General features: G+C 40.3%; 1 protein-coding gene across 1 annotated transcript in view; it reads right to left on the bottom strand.

Moving 5' to 3' along the window:
• LYST (lysosomal trafficking regulator) overlaps positions 1-27,628 on the bottom strand; it is a 191,874-nt gene that overhangs the window by 59,122 nt on the left and 105,124 nt on the right. Inside the window, exons 29-36 of the mRNA XM_066605399.1 lie at positions 25,743-25,892; positions 21,617-21,808; positions 20,041-20,180; positions 13,618-13,824; positions 10,386-10,562; positions 9,007-9,083; positions 6,844-7,032; positions 2,865-3,010 (exon numbers count right to left, since the gene is read on the bottom strand). Of these exons, the coding sequence (XP_066461496.1) occupies positions 2,865-3,010; positions 6,844-7,032; positions 9,007-9,083; positions 10,386-10,562; positions 13,618-13,824; positions 20,041-20,180; positions 21,617-21,808; positions 25,743-25,892 (1,278 nt within the window). The remainder of the gene's footprint in view (positions 1-2,864; positions 3,011-6,843; positions 7,033-9,006; positions 9,084-10,385; positions 10,563-13,617; positions 13,825-20,040; positions 20,181-21,616; positions 21,809-25,742; positions 25,893-27,628) is intronic.

Below are 27,628 nucleotides of genomic sequence, written 5' to 3'. Positions count from 1 at the left end.
CTGAAGGAAGTACTGGGGTAAAGTTATTTTCTCTGATTTTAGATTGCTTGGAACATCTGAAAGAATGACTCTCCTGAGAAGAAAAGGTGAGCGCTACCACAATTCCTGTTTAATGCCAACACTAAAGCATCCTGAAACCAATGTAATCTTCTGTTCAGTTTTTAGCACCAGTATGCAAGGAGGACACATCAAAACTTGAGCAGATTCAAATGCGGACAACTAAATTAATAAATTGAATGGGTGTACTACAATACCCATATCCATACTATGTATGGATATATCAGGAGACAATATAGAGATCTCGCCCATGATCTATTTATACCCAGGACTGTGACTTTAACAAGGGGGCATCCTCTACAACTAGAAGAAAGAAAGTTTCTACACCAACATAGGAGGTTCTTTACTGTAAAAGCAGTAAGACTATGGAGCTCTCTGCCTGAGGATATGATGGCGAATTCAATAAAATAGAAAAGAAGGGCTGTTGATGATTATTTCGATTGCCAGACTTTTAGTCAGGAAGGAATATTTTTCCCTTAAATCAGGAATTTTAGCTTCTACCTCATTGGTTTTTTTTTGCCTTCCCCTGAATCAACATTGGGGCGTTAACAGGCTGAAATGGATGGACATGTAGGTCTTTTTTCAGACTAACATCGTATGTCCAAACTTTTCTTGGAATTAGGGTTTTAATAAAAGTAGAGGCACCTCACTGTCCTCAGAACCAGCGCTCTAGCAGCCCTGCTGGTCTTTGATTAGTTGCAGCGGTCACATGGTGTCAATTTCCCAACAGAGGCCGCACCGCCATCGTTTTAAACTCTTCCATAGGACTGCTTATACCCTGATGAATCCCTCACAACACATGGATGAAACATGTTGAGATGCTTTTAGGGACCGTAAGCCATTCTATAAAGGCTTTTCTAGGGTTTACTTTACAGGGATATTCATATGTATCCCCAGTATCTTCATGAATAGGGTTTGACAACACAAAGGGAATAACATGGTGAGTTATCATGTGGTCCCTTTTATCCTCTACAGACATATAAGCTGCACTCATACTACTCCACATCAATCTGTATTTCTGGATTGAAGATGATGGACAGGAAAGATTGTTGTTTATTTTTGGATGATCTTGCCGTTATATTTTTATTCAGTCATGTCTCACTAATTGACAGCATTGTGCCATTAGCAATCCCTTTTCTTCTATGCTTTGTTTTGTATTTACAGCTATACACATTACATATTTGGTCCATTATAGTTTGACAGTTACAACTACAACTACACAACATAGATTGTGTTTATTGATATTGTAAAGTGGCATTTATATTTACACTAATTATTGGTACGCAATATTTTATATACGTTTTGAATTCCTAATAGATCACTCATGCCTGTCTACATTGATCCACATGATGATTTCATTTTAAGGATAGATATCTAATCCCTTTTGGTTTATACGTTTACAGGGAAGCCAGAGGAGAAAAGGCACAAGGCCATGGCCCCAGCAGCCTAGTAGGCTGTGTTAAACCCTTCGTGACCAAGCTTTTTGTTTTTCCATTTTCGTTTATTCCTCCCCCCCCTTATAAAAAAATCGTAACTCCTTTATTTATCCATCAACGTCGCTGTATGAGGGCTTGCTTTTTGCGGGACGAGTTGCATTTTTCAATGGTGCTATTTAATGTACCATATAATGTACTGAAAAAGTTTTTTAAAATTCTAAGTGGAGAGAAATAGAAAAAAAACAAAACACCATCGTTTGGTGCGTCTTGTTTCTACGGCGCACAAACTGCAACAAAAATGACATAACTATTTTATGGGTCAGTACAATTACTACTATACCACACTTATAGTACTTTTTTGCTGTGCTACTTGTATTTTTTTTTTTTAAAGATATTTAATTTTTTTAAATTAAATTTCTGCCGCCATCTTCTGTGCGCAATAGCTTTTTTAATTTTCCCGATATAGTTGTACGAGGGCTAATTTTTTGCTGAGCCGTTGTTGCTGGGTGCCGGCTGTAAGAAACAGCCGGCGCGCTCGATGTATGGAAAGAGATTGCCGTGAGATCTCTCTTCATACATAGCCCGCCAATACAGGCAGTGAAAAGGCATATCGGCGGTCACTAATGGGGTTAATGTATCAGAGCTGTGCCTCCCCAAGCTGGAGTATTGCCTCTCCTGGGTTCACAGAGAATATAGAAGCACTATGGAGAGGGACAAGTGTCTAAAAAGAGGGCCCGTGATCCAGAGTCTGCACTGCGTCCACACCTAAAAACTGAGATTGCAGCATTTGTGACCAGGAAGTTGCCAGCTAAATGCTTCTCTGCAGCTGGAAATCCTTAAAGATGGATCTGAGCTACATAGTCGTGGGGTTCAGGTGCCAAGAGAGCAGCAGATTACTAGGCAATTAGGAGAAGCTTACAGGAATACATTGTCTCTTTGTTCATTTTCTATGTTAAGTATTCTTTTCAAAGGACAGAGAGGCTTGCTCCCTTCCGATCCTACTGTATATACCACCATGATCCTTAGAGACTTTAACTTCAAATCTGCAGGGTTCTATCCCTGAATGTATCTAGTTTATGTTTTTTTCCCTTGTGTTATAATATTGCAATAATTGTTCTATTGTTTTTTTGTAGGCATTTGCTTGTTATCTACTACTTTTACAAGGTAAAGTGCCATGGGTTATGATGGCTCACTATAAAAAAAACAATGTCCATGCAATGGCATAATGAAAATCTGAGCATTTCTGAGCAAAATTATATATTTACATGTACGCCGTTTGCAGATATTATTCCGGGGTACAAATTATCCGGAGAACTGTAAAAGTACAGCAACTACATCTGCAACAGTTAATGCGAACATGATATTACTTGCCTTCTGGTCTTTGCCTGTCCCTGAGGATATACTTGTTTGGAATTGTTAAGTAACACTTTTGTAAGCGTCTTCTCTCTCTATTTGGACCTTCAGTTGGATCAAGTTGAAAAGAGGTAGAATATGATGCTGGATCATACCAAACAGCCCTTTGAGATAAAGATGTATAAAAAAGTTATAATATATATATATATTAGGGTGGCCCTTAGCTATAGGTATTTTTCTGAAAGTTAAAGTTTTGCTGCTCCCACCCCCTAATCCTCTTCGAATCAACAAAAAAACGGGCTGTGCAAAAAAAAAAAAAAAAAAAAAAAAGAATTGGACAACTGTTAGACGACCCTAATGCCTTGAAGTTGGAACATAGCATACGCATTGCACAATTATTAATGTAGTTCAAATGCGGTATACTCTTCACTATCTCGACCTTTTTATGTGGACACATACAGGCAACGCCAGCAATTGTCTAAAAACAGGTTTAAAACAAAAACATGTTGCAGAAAATAGGTAAATAGAATACAATCATGGGCTTCGATAATTATTTAATCCTCTCTTTTGGCAAAGACTAATACCCATGATTATCTGGCATAGATATTTAATGGTGAAGATGTGACAACTCGACTCCCTCACCAATCCAGAGAATGGGGGTGCCCATTTGCTGGACCCCTACCACACATTCATGAAATATCATATGGGCATGCCATAACTGTATAATAGAAACTATTTAAAAAACATTCCTACAAAAGATCTGTAAAACAAAATGCTGGACAGTGCTGCCCCTCCCACCTCATGAATAATTCGCTGCACTTAATGAGCTTTACCTCATTAAATGAGTGATCAAGTCTGATAACATTACCTATGTATACCATAGAACAAAGATACTCAGGGTTAGGCCTCTTTCACAGGAGCCTATATCGGCTGTCATTTTCACAGCTGGCCGATATACGCTATGATCTGATGCAATGGATTCCAATGCATCAGATCACATGGCCATATTCCCATGGGGTAAAAGAGCCGCAGCCAGGCCAATATAGCGCAATGCACTTTACGCCAGGCCAGAAACAGTCCTTGAACTATCTTTCTGTCGGGAATACATCGGACGCTGCATGGGCTCCTATGGGAGCCAAGGACAGCTAAATGACTACTAAACTCCCTTCCCCTTCTCTCCTCCTCTCCGGCTGTTTGCAATGGGAGAGGGTGGGATGGGGGTGGAGCTAATCTCAGCCCCCTTCCCTTGTCTGTAGACAGCAATGGGAGGGGGCAGAGCTTAGCTCCACCCCCATCCTGCCCTCTCCCATTGCAAACAGCCGAAGGGGAGGAGGGAGGAGGGAGGAGGTGAGCCTGTGAGGGGGAGGCAACAGCATTGTGGCCTCCGTGTATATGTGCCAGGCCCATGCTGTCTGAACAGGTGCACAAACGTTAGATTTGTGCACCCATTCACATGTTTTCTTGGTGCCGGTGGGCGCACGTAAAAACGCCTACGCTCGTGGGAAAAAGCCCTTGAACGTGGGGAACCATGTTAAAAGTAACGCCGCCATTAATAGCGACATTAGTTTTAACCCAGGAAAAGTACTGCATGCAATGTTATTGTGCAATGTGCAAATTGCATAACATAATTCACACATAACATAATTGTACGTTAAATCAATTGTAGCGACGGCTTAACTTAGCAATAGCAATGCTAATAAAAACTCGCATTAATTTGCATTATTAGTGCTTATAAGTGATTATAAATTAAACAACAAACAAACTTCAAAACTTCATGGTCCATGAGGGTCGCCTTGCAGTTGTCAGATTGAGCTAAAATTTTGCACAGATCATTTTTTGTTGTTGATTGGCATGAGGTAAGGCAGTAGGAGCTAAACTTTTAGAAAGTTGAAAAATATTTTTAGCTATATCAAAAAAAGGAAAAAAAAAAGAGTTGGCAACACAGATATAATTCATACCATGATACACACAATAGGAAAGCAACTTTGAACAAAATACAGATAAAGTAACATAAGGTAGTTCTTAAAAGGTTACTAATCAAAACTAAGAAAAAATAGACCATTGAGACTTGCACATCAGCATAGGACAGATGAGGGTAACACGCATCGCACTGAAATCTACAAACAGTAGGTTAGCTCCACATTCAAAGGTATGGGGAGTTTTTCCGCTCATCTTTTGTAATAAGCATATATGAAGTCAATGTAACCAGCCTAGCCATGACTATAGGATGTGAGTTAAACCACATACTTTTTCCTTCAAGCCTTCATAGTCGCAGACGTAACTTTGGCAAAATCATTATAATAGTGTCTCAGTAACAATACTTTTCATGCACTTTTCAGTATTTATGCTAATGTGGTGGTAAATACCTTTGCAGAAAAAAGACAAAAGTATTAGGCTGCTATTACACCAGCGTCAGAGGCTGTCGCAAGTGCTCACTTTTTTCCAACAGTTGCTGGGCTTCACCTGTAAATGCATGCGCAGTCTGGAACTTAGCATTATCACTCGGCGCTCGTGTGAAAGCAGCCTTCTGGAGGGGTTACCTTTATTGGCCAAGCAGAAAAATTATATTTGCAAGCGCTGCCATCAATGGCTACTCACATATCATAGCACAACAAATAAGCAAACAGATGTGGATTGACAAATTTTCATTTGGCAATCGCTACATCTGTGCTTTGCTAGGGTGTCCATACATATTGCAGCTGAGCCGTAGTAACCTTATGCAGATTACTGCTAATTATCATGCTTCATCTGTACTTCCCATTGTTTCACGTTGAAAGTAGAGCTGAAGCATGGCTACTAGTAGTAATCTGCATGTGCTTACTGCAGCTTGGCCATAACATGTACGGGCACCCTTAATCAGCAGCAAATTCTTGGAAGCTGGAGAAAAAAAAACATTAAGTTTAGTTGGGGACACGCATAGTGCAAGTTAAATTGTGATTTGCTTTAAACAGGTTGTCACGTTTCTAAGTTCAAGTGCGTGGCCATCTCTGGCAGTCACATTAAAATGAACAGAGCGGCAGTGCCCCCAATCAATCTGAAAGTTATCCGCTATCCACAAAATAGACGATAACATTCAAACATGTTCGAATTCTTTTTAATGATAGAAACTTAGTATCATTAGTTTAATTACTATTAATTGTTAAAAATAGAAGCATTTTATATTGTCAGAGCTGATGCTGGCATGGTTATCAACCAACTGAAAGAAGCAATGCAAATCCGAAAAACATGGAGGGAGCTCGCCCTTAGGGTCACCGAGGTTCATGAACGACTAAACAGCTAACAACAACAATTAAACTAAATTTAAATATATCCTACCCTTCTAGATAAAGAAGAAATTGTAAATAATGAAAAATTGTACACCACCTAATAATGAATTAACGATTAAGCCTCTGGTGCACCATGACACATATGTAAGCCATGCAAGGCATCATGCCCTGTATGCCACAGTGATCAACAGAGGTGCAGTTTCTCCGGCATTTAACAGTGAACAGGATCAGGTTTCTGCTGTTAGCTCCTAAATTGTCACATTCAATTGTTACTGCAGCATCTAAAATGTTCAACTGAGAGGTGGTGTCCTCTGTCAGCCCATCGGTGATGGGTTATAATGGCAGCTGGAGCCTGTACGTATCACTTTTACACCTAAACCAGGGTGTAACAGGCATACAAACATGGCAGCATTGCAGGAGCACCAATGGGGTGACAGAGGGAGCCCCTTTCCTCTGTCCAGTCACTTAGATGGCGCACTTACTATTGACTGTAGCATGTGAAGGCCATTAAACAGTCTGGAGAATCAGTGTTATCGCTGACACCGGCTATTGCAGCAGGAGGTCAGCTATAATACTCAGTTGAGAACAAACGTGGATGTTGCAAGCACAGCTCCTGTGCCTACAGCATCAATTTATGGCTCTGTACAGAAAGAACATGCCGCTAGCACTGTAAATGTACTGAGCAGTGCAGGAAGGGAAAAACAACTTATTAGTAGTAATTATGTATTTACCTGTCATGGGTCATTTGCTGGACAAGTTCTTGCCAATGTCGACTTGCACTTAAATCAACCTTGTACATATTGCGAATGTGTTGTATGACAGCCTTTCTTTCCATTCCCTGAGACAAGGATACACTCTGAGTTATATCACCAGCTATTTTGGAAATTTCCTTTAATTTTGATTCTAGACGTTGGAAAAGTCTGACAAGAAAGATAAAGACAAAGAATTAATATTAAAATGTAATGGATATATAAAATAGACGATTTTCTGATGATATAGTCCTTTTAACTAGTTTCCACATGCAGAATTCTCTTATATATGTTAAAGGACTACTCTTAGACTTTAACCATTGATGAGCTATCCTTAGTATAGGTCGTCAAAAGTTGATTGACGGGAGTAAGTCACTTGGGATACTCGGCGATTAGCGGATTACTGACAATGGGCCGAGTGATCAGATGATCGGCAGGGATCCCAAGCAGCGGACTACTGCTGATCAATTAAATACCCTGCAGAATAAGTTGGCGCTATACAAATAAAGATTATTATTATTACTCTTCTAAATATTAATTTTATTAAAGTTCAGGGCAAGTATGTCACATGTGCCCAAAACAATAAAATGGTCTTAATTTATGCTACTGAAATTATAGTTCAAGGGGTTGTCCCGCGCGGAAACGGGTTTTTTTTTTTTTTCAATAGCCCCCCCGTTCGGCGCGAGACAAACCCGATGCATGTGTTTAAAAAAAAAAACCGGATAGTACTTACCCGAATCCCCGCGCTCCGGTGACTTCTTACTTACCTTGCGAAGATGGCCGCCGGGATCTTCACCCTCGGTGGACCGCAGGTCTTCTGTGCGGTCCATTGCCGATTCCAGCCTCCTGATTGGCTGGAATCGGCACACGTGACGGGGCGGAGCTACGAGGAGCCGATCTCCGGCACGAGCGGCCCCATTCAGAAGAAAGAAGACCGGACTGCGCAAGCGCGTCTAATCGGGCGATTAGACGCTGAAAATTAGACGGCACCATGGAGACGGGGACGCCAGCAACGGAACAGGTAAGTGAATAACTTCTGTATGGCTCATAATTAATGCACAATGTACATTACAAAGTGCATTAATATGGCCATACAGAAGTGTATACCCCAACTTTGTTTCGCGGGACAACCCCTTTAATTTTGACAGAGGGGAATTTATCAAGGTACTTGCACTAGCTTTCTGGTGGGAAAAAAAAGTCACAAATGTTGGCATGCGCCTTTGTAATGCAAAAATTGCTAGCCCCTTTTAAAAAACAACAAGAGAACAAGGCTTAGTAGGAGTGATAAGGAATAGAGGTGGAACAAACCCAATGGTCCAAGATGCTTGCATCCCAGATGGATATCTCGAAGCCAAAAAGTCCCAGAGAGGGTTGCAAAAATTAGATAGATAGTGAGGTGCTACCAACCATAGGAGCCCACCAACGTTGGGCATGCCAGATATGTGAAAAACAAAAAAGAATGAAATTGGTGGATAGGCATGACTCTCGAAAAAAGGTAATATGACGTAATATCCAACTTCTCCTTTATTAAATAGATTGAAAACTAGCATAAAATACGTGTTTCAGGGTGAGCCCCTTTATCAGTCAAGCTGGGTAGAACATCATTCTTGGGACTGGATAAATGTGGATCCGAAAAGTGTTGGTGATACCAGTGGCAAAATAATCTGGGGCTGGGGAGAGTCAAGCCTATCCACCAGTTAGTTTCCTTTTGTTCCTCACAAGGTTTAGCAGGAGGGTCATGGCCTATTGTGGCCCAACAGATTTACTAGAATATAAGCCAGAAATGGCTTTTCTAATGAGAGGAAAAGATAACCCAAATTTATGAAGACGTGCAAAATTTATTAAGGTGCATGCCCCTCCTAATGGAGAAGGATGTGAACAACCCAAGTGACTGCTGAAGGGCTTTTAAAGAGAAGATTGGCGGACTGGGAGAGCATCTCGGCAGCAGGAGGGTAGCATTAGGTTTTTCTTTTTCGGTACTCTGCATCCTCCCACTGCCACTCATGTTACTCACTGCCACCAATAATTTGGGTATCCTCTTTAAGAAAAATCAGCGACGGAAACTCTGAATGCAGTTAGTCCTAGAGCAATAGAAGGAACAAATCAACAAGTAACTAAAGGCAATCTTAACAGACATTTTCTTACTTTTGTTGATTATTTACAACTGTTTTTTTCCAAGCTCCTTTGTTTGCAAGTTCTTCTTTTTCATATTTTTTCTGTTCCTGGAAAAGAGTTGGAAGTTTCAGATCTCCAGCTGCTGATGGTTGGTGCTAGTAACTAAAAGCGGCCGTAATATTAATCTACAGCACACTCTTACTGTGACTCCTGGTGCAATTCTCATTACTATCACTGCTCTCCTTGGGTAGTACAACAAGTAACAGCCAGCAGACAGTATTAGTGCGCATGCGCGATCTACTATACTCACACACACAGGTGTGGAGTTCGACGCACAGCGCTTTGATAGCCAACAAACAAAACAGTGTGGGTGGTAACTGCCAGTGTCCGGCAAGGTTAATTTGAGATTCTTAGATTTGGGACTTCTTGTGAAAGGTAAGCAAAGTATCAGCAGATTATTTGAACCCTGGCCAGTAATCAGGTGGATGATATATTGTTTGGAGGACTGACACATCCGTATTCTACAGTTATTTGAGCACATTTATAATTGTAAGCCATGTTTAAGTATATTACTTTTTCTACAAAATTGTGCCGTTGTTTTAATTACTTTAGATTTTTAATACAAGTATTGCAATTACATTTATCGCTAGATACCTTGACAGTCCTTTTATTTAGTGCTTTTTATATATTGTATTTCGTGCATGGATACCACACTATATCTGTGCATCTAACATTTACATCCTGAGGTGTGTGGTTGGTAAAGGCTTATTTAGACAACAATTATCATTCAAAATTCGCTCAAAAGCGATGTTTTGAGCAATAATCGTTGTCTAAATATAAGCATCTTTTAGTTTTCTGTCAAATGACCATTTTCAGTTTGGCTTGAAAACAGTCTTTCAGCAAAACAGCTGATAAGACGGACTGCATGCTGTGTTCTGCCCAGGGGGCTGCTGAGAACAGCTGATTGCATTGTCTCAGCTGTTCTCAGCTGTCAGCCCCACGGCAGAACAAAGAGAATTTATTCAGAGAACAGCAGACAGTCTTCTGAATAAATTCAGCTCCTGGCAGTATTAGTACCAATTAGCAGATTATGCAAAATGATCGATCAAAAGATATCTTTTGAGCGATCATCTGTGTGTCTAAATGGGCCAGAAGACTACTTGTGGTAAGACTACTTATCCTTGAAGTTAAAAACACAATGAGAAAAACATAGGATCCGATAGTCAATTGTGCAGGTTGGTGGAGAGTGTTTATGAGTAATTAAGTAGAGCTTATAGACAGGGAGAGGTGAATTACTTCTGGAAGGTGAAAATGAAGCCACTCCTCCTAAAAAGATTTACTATGAATTTTCATAGGGCCACAAAGTGACAGAGCCATACACCTAAAAAAAATAATAAAAGTTCTCAAACCTCTTGAGAAGCCTTAAGAAGGTCTGTCTTCAGGGGGGCGTTTGGAGGGATACACTTGTAACCAGATTCCTTTAATGCACTCATAAGTAGGGCTCCCATAGTTTGGTCTTCTTTGGTCAAATCATCCTTGTGATTGTACATCAATTCAAACAAATATAGAGCCATTTTGGGTCCATGCTGAAAAAGGAAACAGTCTCACTAAATTCGTAAGGAACTTAAAAAGGCTAATAAACATTTTAGAAGAATGACACAAATAACATACTAACCCTACAGAACAAGGTTTGACTTTTTAAAGCATATTACAGCACACTGGTTTTTGTACTAGCTACCTGGTTGGTATGGCACAGCACAGTATGGTATGGCACAGTACTGTATGAAAACCAGAATACTATGGAAGCCACAGTGTCCCTTCATATTGTCAGTAATAGTGCCTTATTACCAAGGAGCATCCTGACAGCTTCTGTGCACAGTATGGGGAGCGTAGCAAGAAGGTCCACAAGTAGCACATACTGAACACACAGTGTACTGTATGTACAAACGTCTACAACCAAAGGACGTGCAAGTACATACCGTCAGTACGGTAAAGCTGCAAATGGCTCATTAAATCAGCTATGGTGCCATTGATCGCTCTGGGTCTATTCATAAGAGTCTTGATTTTTGGATTTTCCTCCACCCACCATTTGTCCATCTTGTGTGTGTAGTAAGTCTCAAATATACTGACCAGTACCCTCCCCCCCCCCCTTCCCCCAGTTATTACTGGGGCAAGACAGATATTCCCCTACTTGCAAGCGTTCAAGTGACGAACTTCACTAGATTCGACCAAGCCAAGGAGGAAGGGTTAAAGTTTTGAGGAGAGGGGGGTGTTCTCTCTATTTGTTTGTCCCTTTTTTTTGTTTGTTTTGTCTTTTTCTCCTGGTGTTTTGGGGCTCCGAGGCTAGGAGCCCTCCCTGGTTTGGGTTTGTTCCATTATAGGTAGCTGATAAATAAATGTGAAAATGACCAGCCAAGTACTATGTTTTATGAGAAATGCACATGAATATGAGAGACAGTGTTTTCCTTTTGTCTTTTTTTCAGTTCTCATGTACTGTGATGTATCAGCAAGGTGTGCATTCTTTATGATGTCTGCTGTTTCTGTATATTTGTCTATTTTGGCTAAATAAATAAACGTTCCTTAAAAAAAAAAAAAAGAAAAGATACAAACAAGCCTGTCTAAGTATGATGTAATGCTATGGCATCACACCATACTGTACAGTGATCGGACAGGCTTCTACCAGAATGCTTGATAGGCATTCTGCAAAGGCAACCACACGGTGTCCCAAGATTTTATCGTGAGAGGCCAAACGGGATCCCTGAACGTCGGGTGCAGGCTGTTTCTTACAGCCAACACCTGGTGGCAGCAGCTCTGACAAGCCGTGCTGCTCATCGGAACTGTTAACGCTTTAAATGCCGCATTTAAGGCGTTGACCGCACCACTGAGCAGCACAGCTTGTCAGAGCTGTTGCGGGCAGGTTTCGGTTGTAAGAATCAGCCTGCACCCGATGTTGTACGGAGAGAGATCCACCCGCAATCTCCCTTCATACAAGCATTTGTTTGTACATATCAACAAATGTACTTACGAACAGCTTCCTGGAACTGAACCTGTTCGTAAATAGGGGGATTATCTGTATAGGTGGAACCTCTGTGTTCCTTTTAGTTATTGTAGGTCCTAATATACTGTATATACACACTGGGCTTGTGTGCTATTTTTAAACGTTCCCAATAAATTTTGGTTGCATCTACTTTTTTCTCAGTGAATATATCAGATTTGAACTTAGACAAGCACTCAGACAGAGAGAGCTGGAGACCGAGCTGACAGTATGGTTACAGGGAACCTGTCACGGTCCCACAGCACCGTAAACACTTCTAACTTATGGTGCCATTAGGGGATGTGACGGAGAACTGGGTGATATCATTTTTATACTCCTCTACTCCAGCAATCCAGCGGTGTCCCGAAGGCACATGAAAATCGGATTCTTTCCAGAGTCCCATGCGTGCGCTCTCCTATACAAGTCTATGAAGAGTCAGACTTCCGTTTGCCACGCGGACTGCAACGGGTGACAGCACTGTATAGCGGGAGCAGGTGATTATAAAAAAATACATCACCCAGCTCCCTGCCACGTCCCTTAACAGCACCATAACTTAGTTTAGCTTATGCTGCAGTGGTCACGTGACGGGTTCCTTTTAAGGCCTCACAAGGTGGAAGTTTGCAGCCACAGATCTTACTGGAAAGGGTGCAGGGTCTAATCAGCTTCCATACATGGCAGACCCTGAGGCCATTGTCAGGATTCCAAGTGCCACAGCAGTCCATCAGCACTGCATCACAGGGAGGCCGAAGTGGTACAAAGTTAGCCCCGTTCGTCTGTAAACCACTTACAGGTCACAGTCAGCACTGGCTGCATTACACAGGCTTGACTGGAAGTTTATCCGATCCCAGCCTTTAGAGTAGGAGGCCAGCTAACATCAGATAGCCAAGCACTTACTACAAATGGCAAGGGACATCTCTGCCAAGCTTCCGATGCAGCATCGTATAAACACATAGGCATCAGAATTAGGCCCTTTAGCGACTGTAATAAAAAGGCACATTAGCAGTCGCTAAAAGGCTCACAGCTCAGAATACATGCTTTAATACAGGGCAAGTACAAGATAAAAAAGGTAGGTAACTGCAGTTATTTGTGTATGCGAAGTTTACATGTAAGCTGGAAAATGTGCTCCTAGCAGATTTCCTCAACAATAACCTAAGGATAGTTGATAAATGTTAAATTGTTGGGTTGTGACCGCAGCAAAACTTCATTAAAGCGTTTTTCCACGCAAATACTAATGATTTATCCACTGCACAGGGGGTTGGAGCCAACGCATTCCACTTTGACCCCTGTGGGGTCAATGAGCTGATCGGCCAGGGTCTTGAGCACTGGATCCCAGACGATCAACTAGTGACGACCTATCGCAAGGATAAATCATCATTAGTATTTTTGTCGAAAACCGCCTGGTTTTTGTTTCAGTATTTACTGTCTAAGGGTTGAGAATAAGAGATTTTACTATTTTTATTCATTAAATAAAAGCAACAGTTAAGCGTGAAATAAAATACAATGCTGTCAGAAAAACATAGTAAACTTTTAAATAAAATGTTAACTAGCAGTACAGAAGAAAGCTTTATGTCAGAAATAGACCATTTAGAAAAACAAGTAGTGCTTACTTGCAAACCAGGACTTAAACAGTCTGTCAGAATATCCTGATGCCTTGGTTCGTTCACTATTTGAAGAACTTTTTTTCGGTTCTCAGTTGGGTGTGAAGGTGACAAGAGATGGGTCAGAAGCCTTCCCAGCTGTAGACGAAATGTATCACTACATAGGTAAAGTATAGTTTTCCACTGATGCTTGGGAGAGCTTCCTCTACCTGACCCCTGCAGAAGGAGCAATATTATAATCAGAATGCTTCCAGCACAGAAAACACGTATGAATTCACTAGAATGTAAATGTATGTTCACATATTCCAGATTTCTTGCAAAAAGTTGTTCCATACTTCTGAATGAGGTTGTTTCTGCAGCAGGTGAAAGACTTTTTGCAACCACTAGTAAGACAATCATAGAAATTCCTTCAACAAATCTACCATATTTGAATATACCCTAAATCTCCAGCTGATTCAGCAAGAAACAGACATACAGCCTGATTGATAGACGAAAGGCCAGACTGTGCAAAAGACCTAAGTGCTAAGGTCCAAGCTCAGTGATACAATTGGAAATAGGTCAAACCTAGTAACACTAATGATACAAAAATCAATTTGCCCCTCCTCAATGAAAAAAATTGCTTACAATGCAGCATTAAAAAAGATGATTTTTTTTGTATATTTAACAGTATATCAATGACCAAAGAAATAAGGCTTCCTTTGTGCGCACTTTTTTGATTACTTTTTTTTATCCTAAATGCGCTTTTTAGTTTCAAAAGGTTTTTATTAAAAGTAGCAAAATCTGAAACATGTCATTTATGCAACAATTTTTCCCACGCAGCGGGCAAAAATAGCAAGAAAGCACATAACATTTTTATACTTATTTTAGAAGTCTTGTCATAAATTATCTCATAGGTTATCAGAAACTAAGCAATCTGTCAGTTTAAACCTGATTTATAAACTAAAACCATAAAACTAATCCAACTTTAACTTAGCTCATCCGACTTCTCACTAGCTATACAATCTTAGTAGACTTGAGGAAAGGTATTAATCAGTATATAGTCAAGGGGATAGCTCTAGGTCAAAAGTAGGTTATGTCGGAATCCTGGAATATCAACCAGGTTAATCCATGGTCCCCACATCACTCCAAACCTTTCTAGTGTATTAAATTATATGGCATGCATCCTTTAAAACAGCAATTTGTGAAATCCTTTTCAGCACCTCCCTAAAGGACAGGGCTGTTTTCATCTAGCCACAATGTGGATTCTGGTCACCATACAGATATAGTTTGTTTAGTCTGTGTACTTGGTGCTTAACTCGAGGCGGGCGATATCCCAAAAGAAACACCGTTGGGGATTTTTGGAATGGGCCTATAAATAATTATGCAATAGACTATGAACCTGTGACTATATCCTGGATACCTCCGGACACGTCCACCAAATATGCAATTGGGATCCCATTTCCGTATATACCTTGAACTATAAGGGTGAATGGTTAGAATTTATAAATTTTAACAGGTACTAAATAAGTATAGAGTAATATTTTTATAGAGGTCTCCATTAGGGTAACCTGGTGACTGCCTTTAGAGATAGTTTCACAACAGTGGTACCAGCTTTTCCCTGACAGGTTGATTTGTAAATCTGTCAACCATAATAGCATAAACTGTAGATTACCTTCATCCGCAGGATTATTTAGTATGTTATATAGCAAGGACAGAGTTCCTTTTCTCATGGTATCGTGCCTGCAGAGTCTTTCAAACATTGTCAGATTAGGAATTACTTGAGACAATCTCAACAAGTCTAGGAATTGAAACACCTGATTGACCCGATAATTCTCCCCTTCAGGGGGATTAAATTTGGCCTGAAATTGAGCCAGTGTTAAAAGATGGGATCCCATTACAAAATGATATAGATCTGTCATTTCATTATTCTAACACCATTGGAAATGAACCAGGTCCAGACTCTGTGGGAATCTTACGTTTGGAATTATAGGAAGCATCTGTGAGGGCTTTGTTGATATATTATATTTGAAAACGGATGTTTCTCCATATTCGCATTAAATAATAAGTAAGCGGGCTAGTAGTACGTAAATTAGAAACCATGGGGCCATCTGACCACATCACGCTTGGGAATGTATAAGGGGTTATTCTGGATGCCTCTATGTCTACCCGTAACAAAGTCTTAGTGCCCACCAAGGTCTATCCATTGAGCCGTTCGTGCCGAAGTAGAATATTTCCTTAAATTAGGGACAGAGAGAGATCTCCCCCTTTCTTCTATGATGATACATTAGAGTATTCTTAATTATAGGGCGCTTATTAGCTCAAATAAATTTGAAGATGAGCCGCTGGAAATTTGCTAACACTGCGCGGCGGATCTGGATAGGCAGCGTCTGAAACAGATATAATATATAGGGTAATAGGTTCATCTTTACACCATGAATCCTTCCCACCCATGATAGTAGTGGATCATCCCATTTAGTCAATTCTGCTGAGAGTTTCTGTGTTAAAGGGGGATAGTTCCATTCATATAAAGGTAGACAGAGAAGTGGTCAGCTAAATGCCGTTTTTTGAGGCAGTTTTTGAGTGATTACTTTAATTCACATTTTTTATGTGTCATCTTGATATCCATTACGACCAACATATTTTACAAAATGCAGATATTGTGAACAATTGGGCTATTTTCCTAAAAGTTAAATATGTGTATAGTGCTACACAGCTAAAATCACAGCGGTATGCCCATCTTGGACATTTAAGGGATGTGCTATAATTACCTGACAGATGCATGTCCCATCTGTGCCTCTGTGACCCACACCTATCTGTGCGATCGACCCTCCTCTTCCTAACATAGCTCACCTACTCCTGCCAAAATGGTTGAGATTACAAAAACAGAAACGGTCTGTTCTGCGCTGTTTCATAACTCCAATAAAAGTGAACAAGAGTTACATAAATGTCATAGCCACAGTGTGCTATGCAGTAGCAGTGACTCAGAAGTTACATAAACTGTGTAGCTCGTTATACTATTCTGTTTTCAAAACTTTTCATTCATTTCTTTGGCAGTTACGGAAATCGCCTAAAGCAGCCAATTCGGCTGTTTCTATAATACTGGTCACTAGTAGTGACAAATAGCAGGCCTGTACTTCCATCTCCACCATGTTTGGCTGAGATGTGAATACCCCTTTAACATTCATAAACACAAAAATTATACATGGCTGATGTTGAGAAATACAGATCAAAATAGTGCAAATGTTATGAAGCAGCATATTTAAATATTAAACAGAAAATTATATCTTGTGCTATTTGGTGGTTAGACATTTATTTCTGGTGCCGTTCTCCCAGCTAATGAGTTCCTCAAAGTGGTATATTTGATGTACTTTGTTTTCCCATTGGGTTAGGGAAGGGGGTTCGTTGTTCCACCACATTAGAGGGATGAGTAGCTTGGCTGTGGGTAATAGGATTGTTGGCAGGGAGTGTTTCCTTGGTGTAAAGTTCTTAGAGGATTGCCATAATACCTCCTCCAGTGGCAATTTTAATGAGTTCCAACTGATTTTGGAAAATATTTATTTCCAATATGGAACTATCCCTGGGCAATTCCACCAAATGTGAAGGAGGGTGCCCCCTTGGTGGCCGCATCTCCCACAGGTGGCCGCATCTCTCCGCTATCAGAGGGTGTTAAATTCAGTTTGAATAGTTGATGGTGAGTTTTGTACCATCTCGTTAGAAGTTTAAAAGGAATTTTCTTGAATGCGGACACATTTTGAGAAGCCATGAGAGTTGCTTAGGATTTTGAATGTATTTTCATTAGACAAGGTATGTTTAATTCTTTTTCCCATTCCCTTAAGAACCATGGCTTTTGTGTGGCTGAGTCTAGGAGTACTCCCTTGTGAAGCTTAAAGATTAGCTTTTTTTACAAGGTTTGGGAAAAGATAGATAGGTTTCAAACCATAGCGGGCCTCTTAGTGCATTATGCTATAGATCATGACATTTTGTGAGTAGTTAATAAAGATTTAATGCTTCCAAAAAATTGGGTTTGTAGTTTGGGGCAAGAGATTCAATTTGTTCTAATTTAGTAATTTTAGGGCCTCTTAGGATTTCATATATTGTTATGGACATTCCGTTCCCAGTGTGGGAGGGTGGTGAAAATTTTTTGCTAATGATGAGGTGTATTCGGGAGGCAGGTGTGAGAGGGGAGAGGTTGCCTGCTTCAGTATCATTTTGACGTAACTCTCTTATCACTTTGATTGTGGCATGTGTAGTCGGTATTATAAACTTATTTTGGGTTTGTATTCTCTCGTTGCACCAAAGAAGCAACGGTCCCTGTAGTGGTCTTCTGTATTTAGAAGGTCTCTTTCCATGCAGAAGAATTGTAGGTTTGTGTTCCGGTCCACCAATGAGAGTCGCCTAGCGATATTTAGCAATTTTGAGCATCTGGGAGGCAGAAGCCTCCTTGTTGTTTCTTTTGAGTGAGGTATGTATAGGCAAGCCACGGTTTGCGGCTGTTCCAGATGTATGCACTGAAGAGTTGACATAGTTTGTTAAAGAATGTTTTGGGGATATGGATTGGGACAATTTGTAGCGTGTAGAGGATAGTTGGCATGATGTATGTTGCTACTAGATTTTTCCTACCCATCCAGGAGATGAAGGGAATGTTCAGGTGTTTTATTTGGTCTTGAACCTTCTTAAGTAGTGGTGCAAAATTAAGAATGTATAGGCGAGATGGATCCTGCACATAATTTGATGCCTAGATATTTGATCCCAGACGTGGGCCAGGCGAAGGGTGAAAGATGTTTCACTGTGTGTATGCTTTTGACGGGGGAAGGAGGGGGGGGGGGGGGGACACTTACATTTAATGCTTCAGATTAATATAGTTAATTTTAAAATTAGATATTTTACCAAAGGTGTTAAAGATATCTAGGATTGCAGGGAAAGCTCTCTTTGGGTTAGTTATCCTTATTAGAAGGACACCTGCAAATGCTGCAGTTGTATGTGTGATTTCTCCTATTTTTAGGCCTTTTATGTCTGATATCTGTCTGATTTTTTGAAGACGGGTCTCCATCACTAAGACAAAAAGAGTTGGGGAGAGGGGGCATCCCTGTTGTGTGCTGTTGCTAACTGTAAAGGGTTTCGAGAGTGTGCTGTTTATTAAGATCCTTGCTGTAGGGGTGGAGTATATTGTGAGGATAGCTGTGATGATTTGTGGTGGAAAGCCAAATTTGTGTTGCACCTCCTCCAAGTAATTCCAGCTAACCCTATCAAATGCCTTTTCGGCATTATTGCCTAGGAGAATGGGGGGTAGTTTTTTTAGTCCTGGCATAGTAGATTGCATGAATTAGGCAAGATGTGTTGTGTTTCTGTTCTCTACCATGGACAAATTCTACTTGATTCGGGTTTATCAGTTTGGGGAGGAGATGCGCTGAGAGAGAAGTTTCGCCCATAGCTTGAGGTTTGTGTTTAATAGAGATATAGGACGGTAGTTACCGCATTGTGATCTTTCCTTTCCTTCGGGATCAGTGTTCTATAAGCTTCTAAGGCTTGTTTGGGGAGGCGTGCACCAGTCATTAATGAATTGCAAAGGTTAACAAAATGTGGTAGGAATATTTCTGGGAATTTTTTCTAATAGTTCACGGGGAATCCATCCGGACCAGGGCTTTTACCATTGGGAATGGACACGAGTACTTGGGTTACTTCCTGAATTGTGAATGGTCTTAATAATTGTGACCTATCCTCTGTTGAAAGTGCAGGTAATTGCAGGGATTCTAGGAATGAGGTCGTCAAGTAAATGTTTGATTAACTGAAGTTTGTCTCGTCTTTTTTAATTAGGTTATATAAAGTCTCATAGTATATTTTAAATTCAGCGGCGACGTCGGATGTTGAGGTCAGAGTATTCCCAGTCGCTCTTTTAATTTTTACGAATGAATGTTTTTTCTCTTTGTTTCTTATTTCAGACAAACAAATGTAGGCACTAGTAGGTGCAGAGATCAGCTCAATTACAGTGTCAGACCATGCTCCAATCACTAACAATATCCATGACAAGCCTCCCAACTAGTGAATGGACATGGTGCCTAAACAACACACTTCTCAAAGACAATAGACACACTTCCCTTCTGCTAAACAAATTAAAAGAATTCTTCGTATTTAATGAGTCCTCTGAGATTTCCCCTCCAACACTTTGGGAAACTCATAAAGCAATTATAAAAGGGGAATTAAATAGCTTTGGAGCGAGAGTTAAGAAACTGAGGGACAGAGAACTAGACATAACCAGAATTGAGAAAATTTATAAACTATCTATGCAAGACAAAATGCTAGCAGACCTTAAGATGGTCAGAAACAAATTGAAAGACTTATTAAATATAAAATCAGCAAATACACTCTTCTCTTCTAAATTCAAAATTTAGGCACACAGGCGACAAAGGTACCAAAGCAATATCTTGCGCTATTTAAAATAAAAACTATACATACCAATGACAGCATAATTCCTTCAATCATGATTCTTAATAATTCACTTTGAAATTCATTTTTAACATGGGAAACATTCAACTGCAACTCGTCTTCAGATGCTTCTAAGTGCAATTCTTGGTCCCCTTTTTCTTCTACAGTATCTAAATAGAGCAGAATCAAGCATGTCTATAAAATGCAGTATATATTTCTGAAATGGTATTTGCGGAGGGAAAATTTCTCAAACATACAGGGAGAAATTTACTAAGAGACAGGAATGGCGCAGAATAGTCAGAAGAGTCACATATTTTTGCACAAACACTGGCTTGCGCAAAAATTTGCGACTTTTTGATGGCATAAAGAAGCTTATGAAATGTGGCCTACAGTGTATTACTCTACTGTGGATGAAAATTCAGTTAAATGTTATAGCTTTGTTGCCAAAGACAAGGGACACACAAAAAAAAAAAAAAAGGGTCCAGGGGCGCTTGCCCTTGTTGAAAGCTGGTAGAACCACCTAAAATACTAACTCAAGCGATTTTGGATTTATTTGCAGGTACTCTCCAAGGTTTTGTATTCCTTAGCACTTTAATAAAACATCAAGTAAAAGAATTGTCAAAAAGGATATCACTAGTTCTATATTGTGCATCAATGCTACCTTACTCCAGTGAAGCTGCAAAGAATGAACTAAATTTCATCATCTAAGTACATTAGATAACCACATGGCTCTGCTAATTTGTGGCACATGATTTGGGAGTGTCCAGTTATTCAAGGCTTCTGGGGAGAGGTCACGGACTTGCTCTGTGAGGTTTTGGAAATCCCTGTCCCTACTAGCCCTGAAATATGCCTCTTCGGGATACTCGATGAGGAGACTTGGCAGCACCATCTTAGAATATTCTTGAGAGAGGTACTATTTTTAGCTAGGAAAGTAACAGCATTGCGTTGGATGGATCATAGGAACCCTTCAGTGTCAATGTGGCGGAAATTGGTCAATTCCGTTATTCCATATATGATAGACTAACCTAAGCAGAAAAAAAATGGGTGTGATAAAGCTTGTTAATGCACTTTTAGACTCGTTTATTAAAAGCCAAGGTTAAAAAAAAGTGAGGAATTAATGGAGCTGCTCACAGTCGGCATAAAAAGAGAATTTAAACAGTCAGATGAGTCCAAATGCATCAGACTTATCACAAGTATGTACTTTTTAATAAAATGAGACATATCTTCCCAACTAAACTAATAAATTGCTTTTTTGATTGCTGCCTATTAGGACCCATTCACATGGGTGAGCCCAAGTTCTGTCCACAAAATTGGATGCCAAAACATCATACATCACATTCGTACATATCTCTTAATATTGAATGTGCTGCTCTAGTCCATGAAAACAGACAAGAATAGCACATTCTGTGATTGCTTTCTACATGGACCTTTGGTTCATGGGAAAAATGCATATAAGAATACCCTATCAGGCTACTACGGGTCCATGTAAAGTTCATCCCAGTAAAGTTTGTTGGATTCATGGACAGCACATGGACATAAATCAAGCCCATAGGAGTAAGCCCTTAATTAACTTTTATAAAACTATACAATAAACAACCTTGTATACCTTGATAAATAAGCCTGTTGACAGCAAGAACAGTCAGCCGTTGTAGTCTCTGTACAAACTCAGATTCAGAGGCTCGTATTGGATTTTCTTGACTCATTCTTCTGTGCATTAGTTCTGTAAGCTCACTGCTTGCAAATGAACGCATAGTCATTAAGAGAGGATCTGACTGTGCAAATGATAACCTTTGTGTACCTACAAAGCAAAAATAAGCTATCAAATTCTAGAACAAATTTCTTTTATGTTTTCAATTCTTTTTTTGAATATGTAAAGTCTTGGATACTTTATGATAAAAGTAAAATAGACACAACATCCTGCTTTACATGGTGCTGCTTAAAAATACTAGATACGGTAGTTTGAAATAAGCCTTATAGAAGTATAGAATCTGGAAGTTAGGCCTCGTTCACACAGATGACAAAGTTGTGCGATTTTGTCGCATTGCTACAATGCTACAAATCACATGTATGTAAAGCGCATGCTTTCCTATGGGTTACTTCACACATGCTATGTTTTGTAGCATAGAACGCCGCGACACAAAAACCTTGTGGATCCCGCGATATGCACGCGACTCCTGAGGTTTTGTAACCCATGTTTCCCTATGGTGCCTTCCCCACTGTTGCATCATACGAAAACACGTTTTTTTATGCGGTGTGATGCAACGTTGAAAGGAAAGGAAATCCTACTGTCAAAGCTCTAACCTAAGCCCTAGTTGCAGGCAAAAATTAAAAAAAAAACAAACACATACATCACCTGAGAAGAGCCGTCTGCCTTGCCGCGTTTTTTCCCTGGGTCCTGGCACTGTTTCTCTGCATCATCTTCTGGCCAAGGATTGAAAAATTCCCGCCTCCTGGAAGTGCGGGCTGTGATTGGCTGATGCTTAGCCAATCATAGCCAGCACTCGATGAACCAATCAGAGCCATTGATCGAGTGCTGGCTCCGATTGGCTAAGCGTCAGTCAATCACAGTCAGCACTTCCAGGAGGCAGGGATTTTTCAATCCTGGTCCAGAAGAGAAGATGATCAGTGCTGGGACCCGAGGAGAAGCTGCAGCAGAGCCACGGACAGCACGGGATAGGTGATGTATACTTTTATTTTCTTCAGCTATGGTTGATTTTCGGGGTAGGGCTTATAATTCAAGCCCACCCCCGAAAATCCTTGTAATTGCAATATGAGAAAAAATAGGATCCGTGCAGAAAGTAAAAGGTTGTCGCCTCATTTGTTTTTTTAATGATTCTACGTAGTAAGACATTGTATAAGGAACCTTCTACACACTTCTGTCAGACCAGAGACATACAGGGACAGTAATCAAACTAGCAGATAATTATTGCGGTAATACGCAATTAAATCAAATGCATTGTACTAAGCAGTTCCGCTCAAATTAGCGGGTCGAATTTGCGTAATATGCTCGTGGAAAATGGAACGCAGCATGTTCTATTTTAGGCCGGTCTCACACGAACTTATGTGAATTGCAGATTCACGGATCGTATGATCTACGGTAATACGCTGTTCAATCAAATGCATTGGAATACACAATTCCACTCACATTAGCGGGTCAGAATTGCGTAATCCGCTCGTGGAAAATAGAATGCAGCATGTTTTATTTTAACGTGGATATTCGCAACATAGAGCCCATTGTGCTCTATGGTCACAGATATACCCACAGCCCACACACAATTACATTGCGTATTGGCGGCGGGTACCCGCATCATCGCTAAGCCACGGCGGGGAAAATATAAACAAAACAAAATTTTAAAAAAGTTCACTGCACATGACCACCTGCATGAGTAGGCAGTACATTATGCCACTGTACGCAGGGTCATGGCTGGGTTCACAGCTGGAACCCGCTGCAGGCCTCCACAAGCGGATTCCACATACAGCCGCTTGACCTTACTGCAGAACCTGCGGCATAGAACCCATTGTGCTCTATGGTCACGGATATAACCACAGCCTATATGCAATTATATTGCCAAGAACAGCTAATTACTAGGGGTCCCAAGCAGGGGACTCCCTCCAGTTAACTACTGATGAGAACTTCAGAGGAGGCACAGATTGTGTACACACTGACTGCAGATATGAGAGCAGTGCGAGTACAGGGAAGCCAGCCTGTAGATACGGCCCCTTTCTCACAGTTAAGATGATGTCCAAAAGTCATAGTTTCTAGAAAAGTTGAATGCCTAACCACAGGCGGTGGATCGCAGAGGGTCTACACTTCAAACTTGCAGTGTTAAGATAAAAAATTAAAAGTATATTACAACATTGATGAGACACGCACAGAATATTAGATGAGCAGAAGTTGTCTGAAAAATTAGTGTCCTTTTAAATCCCCACAAAAGGTCAATTTTCAAATTATAAACTTCATCACCTGTATTTTTTAATAACTAAAAACTGATACTGAAAAGTTTTCCTTTTTTCATACCCGTTTTTATTTTTTGGATGTTCGATTTTACTTTCTGTACATGATTATGGGATTCAGCTGCTGCTCTGCTCTTTTAACCCCTTGAGTGGCACGCCCGGAAATTTTCCGGGACGAGCTTCACTGCTCATAGCAACATAGCCCGGAAGATTTCCGGGCTATGTATCACTATGGGAGCTGCAGAGCACAATGCCACAAGCTGTGACAGTGTGCTCTGCCTGCACAGACCCACATAGAGCAGTGCAGGACTTTGAAAAACCAGCAGAAGATATTGCCGATGTGCCGGCAATATCCTACTTTGTTTACAGGTTGCCATAGAGACCATCGGCTTGTCAGAAGCAAGCCGATGGTCTCTGTGGCAGGGAGAGCTTGGTGCTTGGCTGTGAGAGGACAGCTAGGTACTAGCTCTAACAGCAGAGATCAGAGAAAACCTCCGATCTCTGCTGTGTTAACCCTTTACATGCTGCAGTCTATGTGACTGCAGCATGTAAAAGGCTGTCACCATCGGACCCCCGGAATGTGATCAGGGGGTCCTGATGGGTCCCTGTGGAAGTCCCCTAAAGGGACAAAAAATTTAAAAAAATTAAAAAAAATTTAAAAAAAGTTAAAAAATTATTTAAAAAATTATAAAAACACTTGTCTCCCTTTACTTTGTAAAAAATCAAAAATACAATCACACATGTGGTATCCATGCGTCGTAATGACCCAGAGAAGGAAGTTAATACATTATTTAACCCCTTAATGACATGGCCCCTTTTTTTCTTTTTTCCCCATTTCTTTTTTTCCTCCCCCGTTTAAAAAAATCACAACTTGTCCCGCAAAAAACAAGCCCTTATATGGCCATGTCAATGGAAAAATGAAAAAGTTATGGCTCTTGAGACGCAACTGCAAAATTAGTTGAAATTCAATGATTAGACCATTTTAAAAAACCTGCCCTGGTGGGCACGACAGGGTGGTAGGAAACCCGCCACTCGAGGGGTTAACAGAAGTTCAAAAATGTGCAGCGGTCATATGGACATGTCAAACAGTAGTTTTGTGGACGTGTTCCATGACCTGTACAGAAATCATTCAGCTGTAACCATCCACCTTTTGTCAATAGCGAGCCCTGTGTAATCTGTCCCCAGCTTTACAGAGGTATACTAAGCCTTTCCAGTTACACCCCTTTAAAAAACTTGCAATCTCCCTTGCAGGTTTATGCATAGCAAAATTTAAATTAGGGATTTTGATGTAATGTCACAATCCATTTAAGTGTATAGGTTTTTCACAAATGTCTAGGTGTAGGACTTTGCAAGTAGTGCAGGACCTCTAGCGACATCATGGTCACATGACCAATTTTACCGCAATTTGCAGAAAATCGTAGCAGAAACGTCATTCTCCAAAGCAGACCTTGGTGAGAACCGCAAGATTATAAAAATGTACAGAAACTTTAACATAAAAACTTTTTGAAAGGGCAATCCACTTAAAAACGTTGTCTTTACATATATTCCATTAATAGATTTCCTGCAATTTGCTGAAAGCCCAAGGTCTAGGCTCCAGAACACAGTTGGCTAACTAACAATGCATATAGTACTAGACAGCAGGCAAAACACAAACGAACCATTACTTGATGCATGTGTAAAACATACGCTTATATAAGCCAAAAGCGATCTAAAAAAACTTTATTCAGCTGGACATTAATAGTTAGGCTGTTTGCAACCATTGATGATGTACTACTTACCTGCGGTATTTTTTCTCTTATAGTATTTTGCATGAGATGTCTGAGTAAAATGAATTGTGGCAGAAACCGCTTGAGTGTCTTGGTTTGAAGTTGTTTTTATGAACTCAACAGCAGAGTGTAAAATTTTGAACTGCATTACAACCGCCATATCTGAAAATAAAGGAAAATACCTTCATGTTGCATCAGAATCAAACATTTGAAGAGAATATAGCATCAGATCGACTGCTTTATTATGAACAACGGCACTCACTGAATGTCCCCCAAGACTGCGCCTTTTACAACGCAATCTAAGGGGGTCATGCAGTTTCTTTTGGCCAATCAGGCAGAAGAGAGGTTTCCTGTTAAAACCAAAAAAGAAAAAGTAAGGTGGACGGGGGAGGGGTGGGGGGGAGTTATAGCAAGGTGCTCTTAGAGATAAAAGTAATATACACTGGTCACTCAACATACTATACAATAGATTCTAGGATGACCAGTGAATGTTGAAACTATTGTACTTTGAAACCTTAATGATATTGCAAACTGGGGAACTGTGGCCATTCCTTACTGAAAGTGTCTTTTTAGATCAGTGCTACTACACTCACTAGATAAGCTTTAACGTCTTAGTCACCAAGCCTATTTGCGTCTTAATGACGAGGCCAAATTTTGGAAATCTGCCGTGTGTCACTTTAACATAGAATAACTCCGTAAAGGTTTTGCATATCCAAGAAATTCTGACATTGTTTTTCACAACATATTGTACTTCATTTAGTTGGTGAAAATAGATTGATAGAATTTGAAAGAAAATTGTCATTTTTTCACATTTTAAACTGCAATATCTCAAATATGCGCAAACATACTGTACACATTTTTGATAAGATATGTATTTCCATTTGGAAAACCTTCATATTTTTTTTAACGATTTAGGAGACGTACAAGTTTAACATTACTTATCAATATTTTGAGGAACATTTTGTTTTCCTACACCAAGCCAAGACTGCAGAGGCTCATAGGTATCAGAATGATAGATGTCCCCACAAATAATCCCATTTTAAAAAATATGCATCTTCGTGTATTCACTGAGGGGTGTCATGAGTATTATGACCCAACAGTTTCTTTTCAGGAGTTCATGCAATTTAGAGAAAAAATAAAATTTTTGTCATTTTATTGAGCTTCATCGCTCATCTTTTATGCAGCATAAAAGATAAGCAATGAAGCTCATTGCTTATCGTCAAGTTTAAACAGCCGCCGTTCCATAGCGAACGGCTGCTGTGTATCGCAATGGCGAGGGTTGGGGAACGAGAGGAGAGAAATCTCCTGCACTGCCCCGCCCCACTGCTGGCCGCTCAGTGTGTGAGCCAACTGTACTCGTTCTGGAGCATGGGAGAGCAGAGATAAAGGGACGAGTGTCAGGCATCGTTTGCCCGACACTCGTCCAGTGTAAATGGGCCTTAATACACAGAGAAGGGGGCCACAGTGTTAGCTGAGCTGGCTCATTGATATTTATACCTGATCAGCACCAAAGTTAACACTATGGTCTATAAATTATATTGCTGAAACAGCAATAATTTCCCCTTGATTTGTTGCTAGCCACACCAGCTATGACCAGCAGACCTTGCCTGGAGGGCTGGTACTATCGTAGTCGGGACCAGCTAAAGTTCTATATATATTCTTATAGTAGGCACCTAGCTAGCAGTTTTAAATGTAAGAGATGAACAATAAAAAACAAAAAAAAAAAAGTCTCTGGCCTTGGTGGCCCTACTTTTATGTCTGTATGCACAACGGTGGACACAAACCGAAAGGAGCATCAAACTTCAACTTACTTTTAACTTTTATGTGATCGCCATTATCTGTTGGATAACAGTGATCACTGCAGCCCTCGGTCACTGCTCCAGGCTCTCTGCTACCTT

The sequence above is a fragment of the Eleutherodactylus coqui genome, chromosome 1 (genome assembly GCF_035609145.1).
Source record: "Eleutherodactylus coqui strain aEleCoq1 chromosome 1, aEleCoq1.hap1, whole genome shotgun sequence".
NCBI classification, from domain to species: domain Eukaryota; kingdom Metazoa; phylum Chordata; class Amphibia; order Anura; family Eleutherodactylidae; genus Eleutherodactylus; species Eleutherodactylus coqui.
This window is presented reverse-complemented; position numbering and strand designations above follow the sequence as displayed.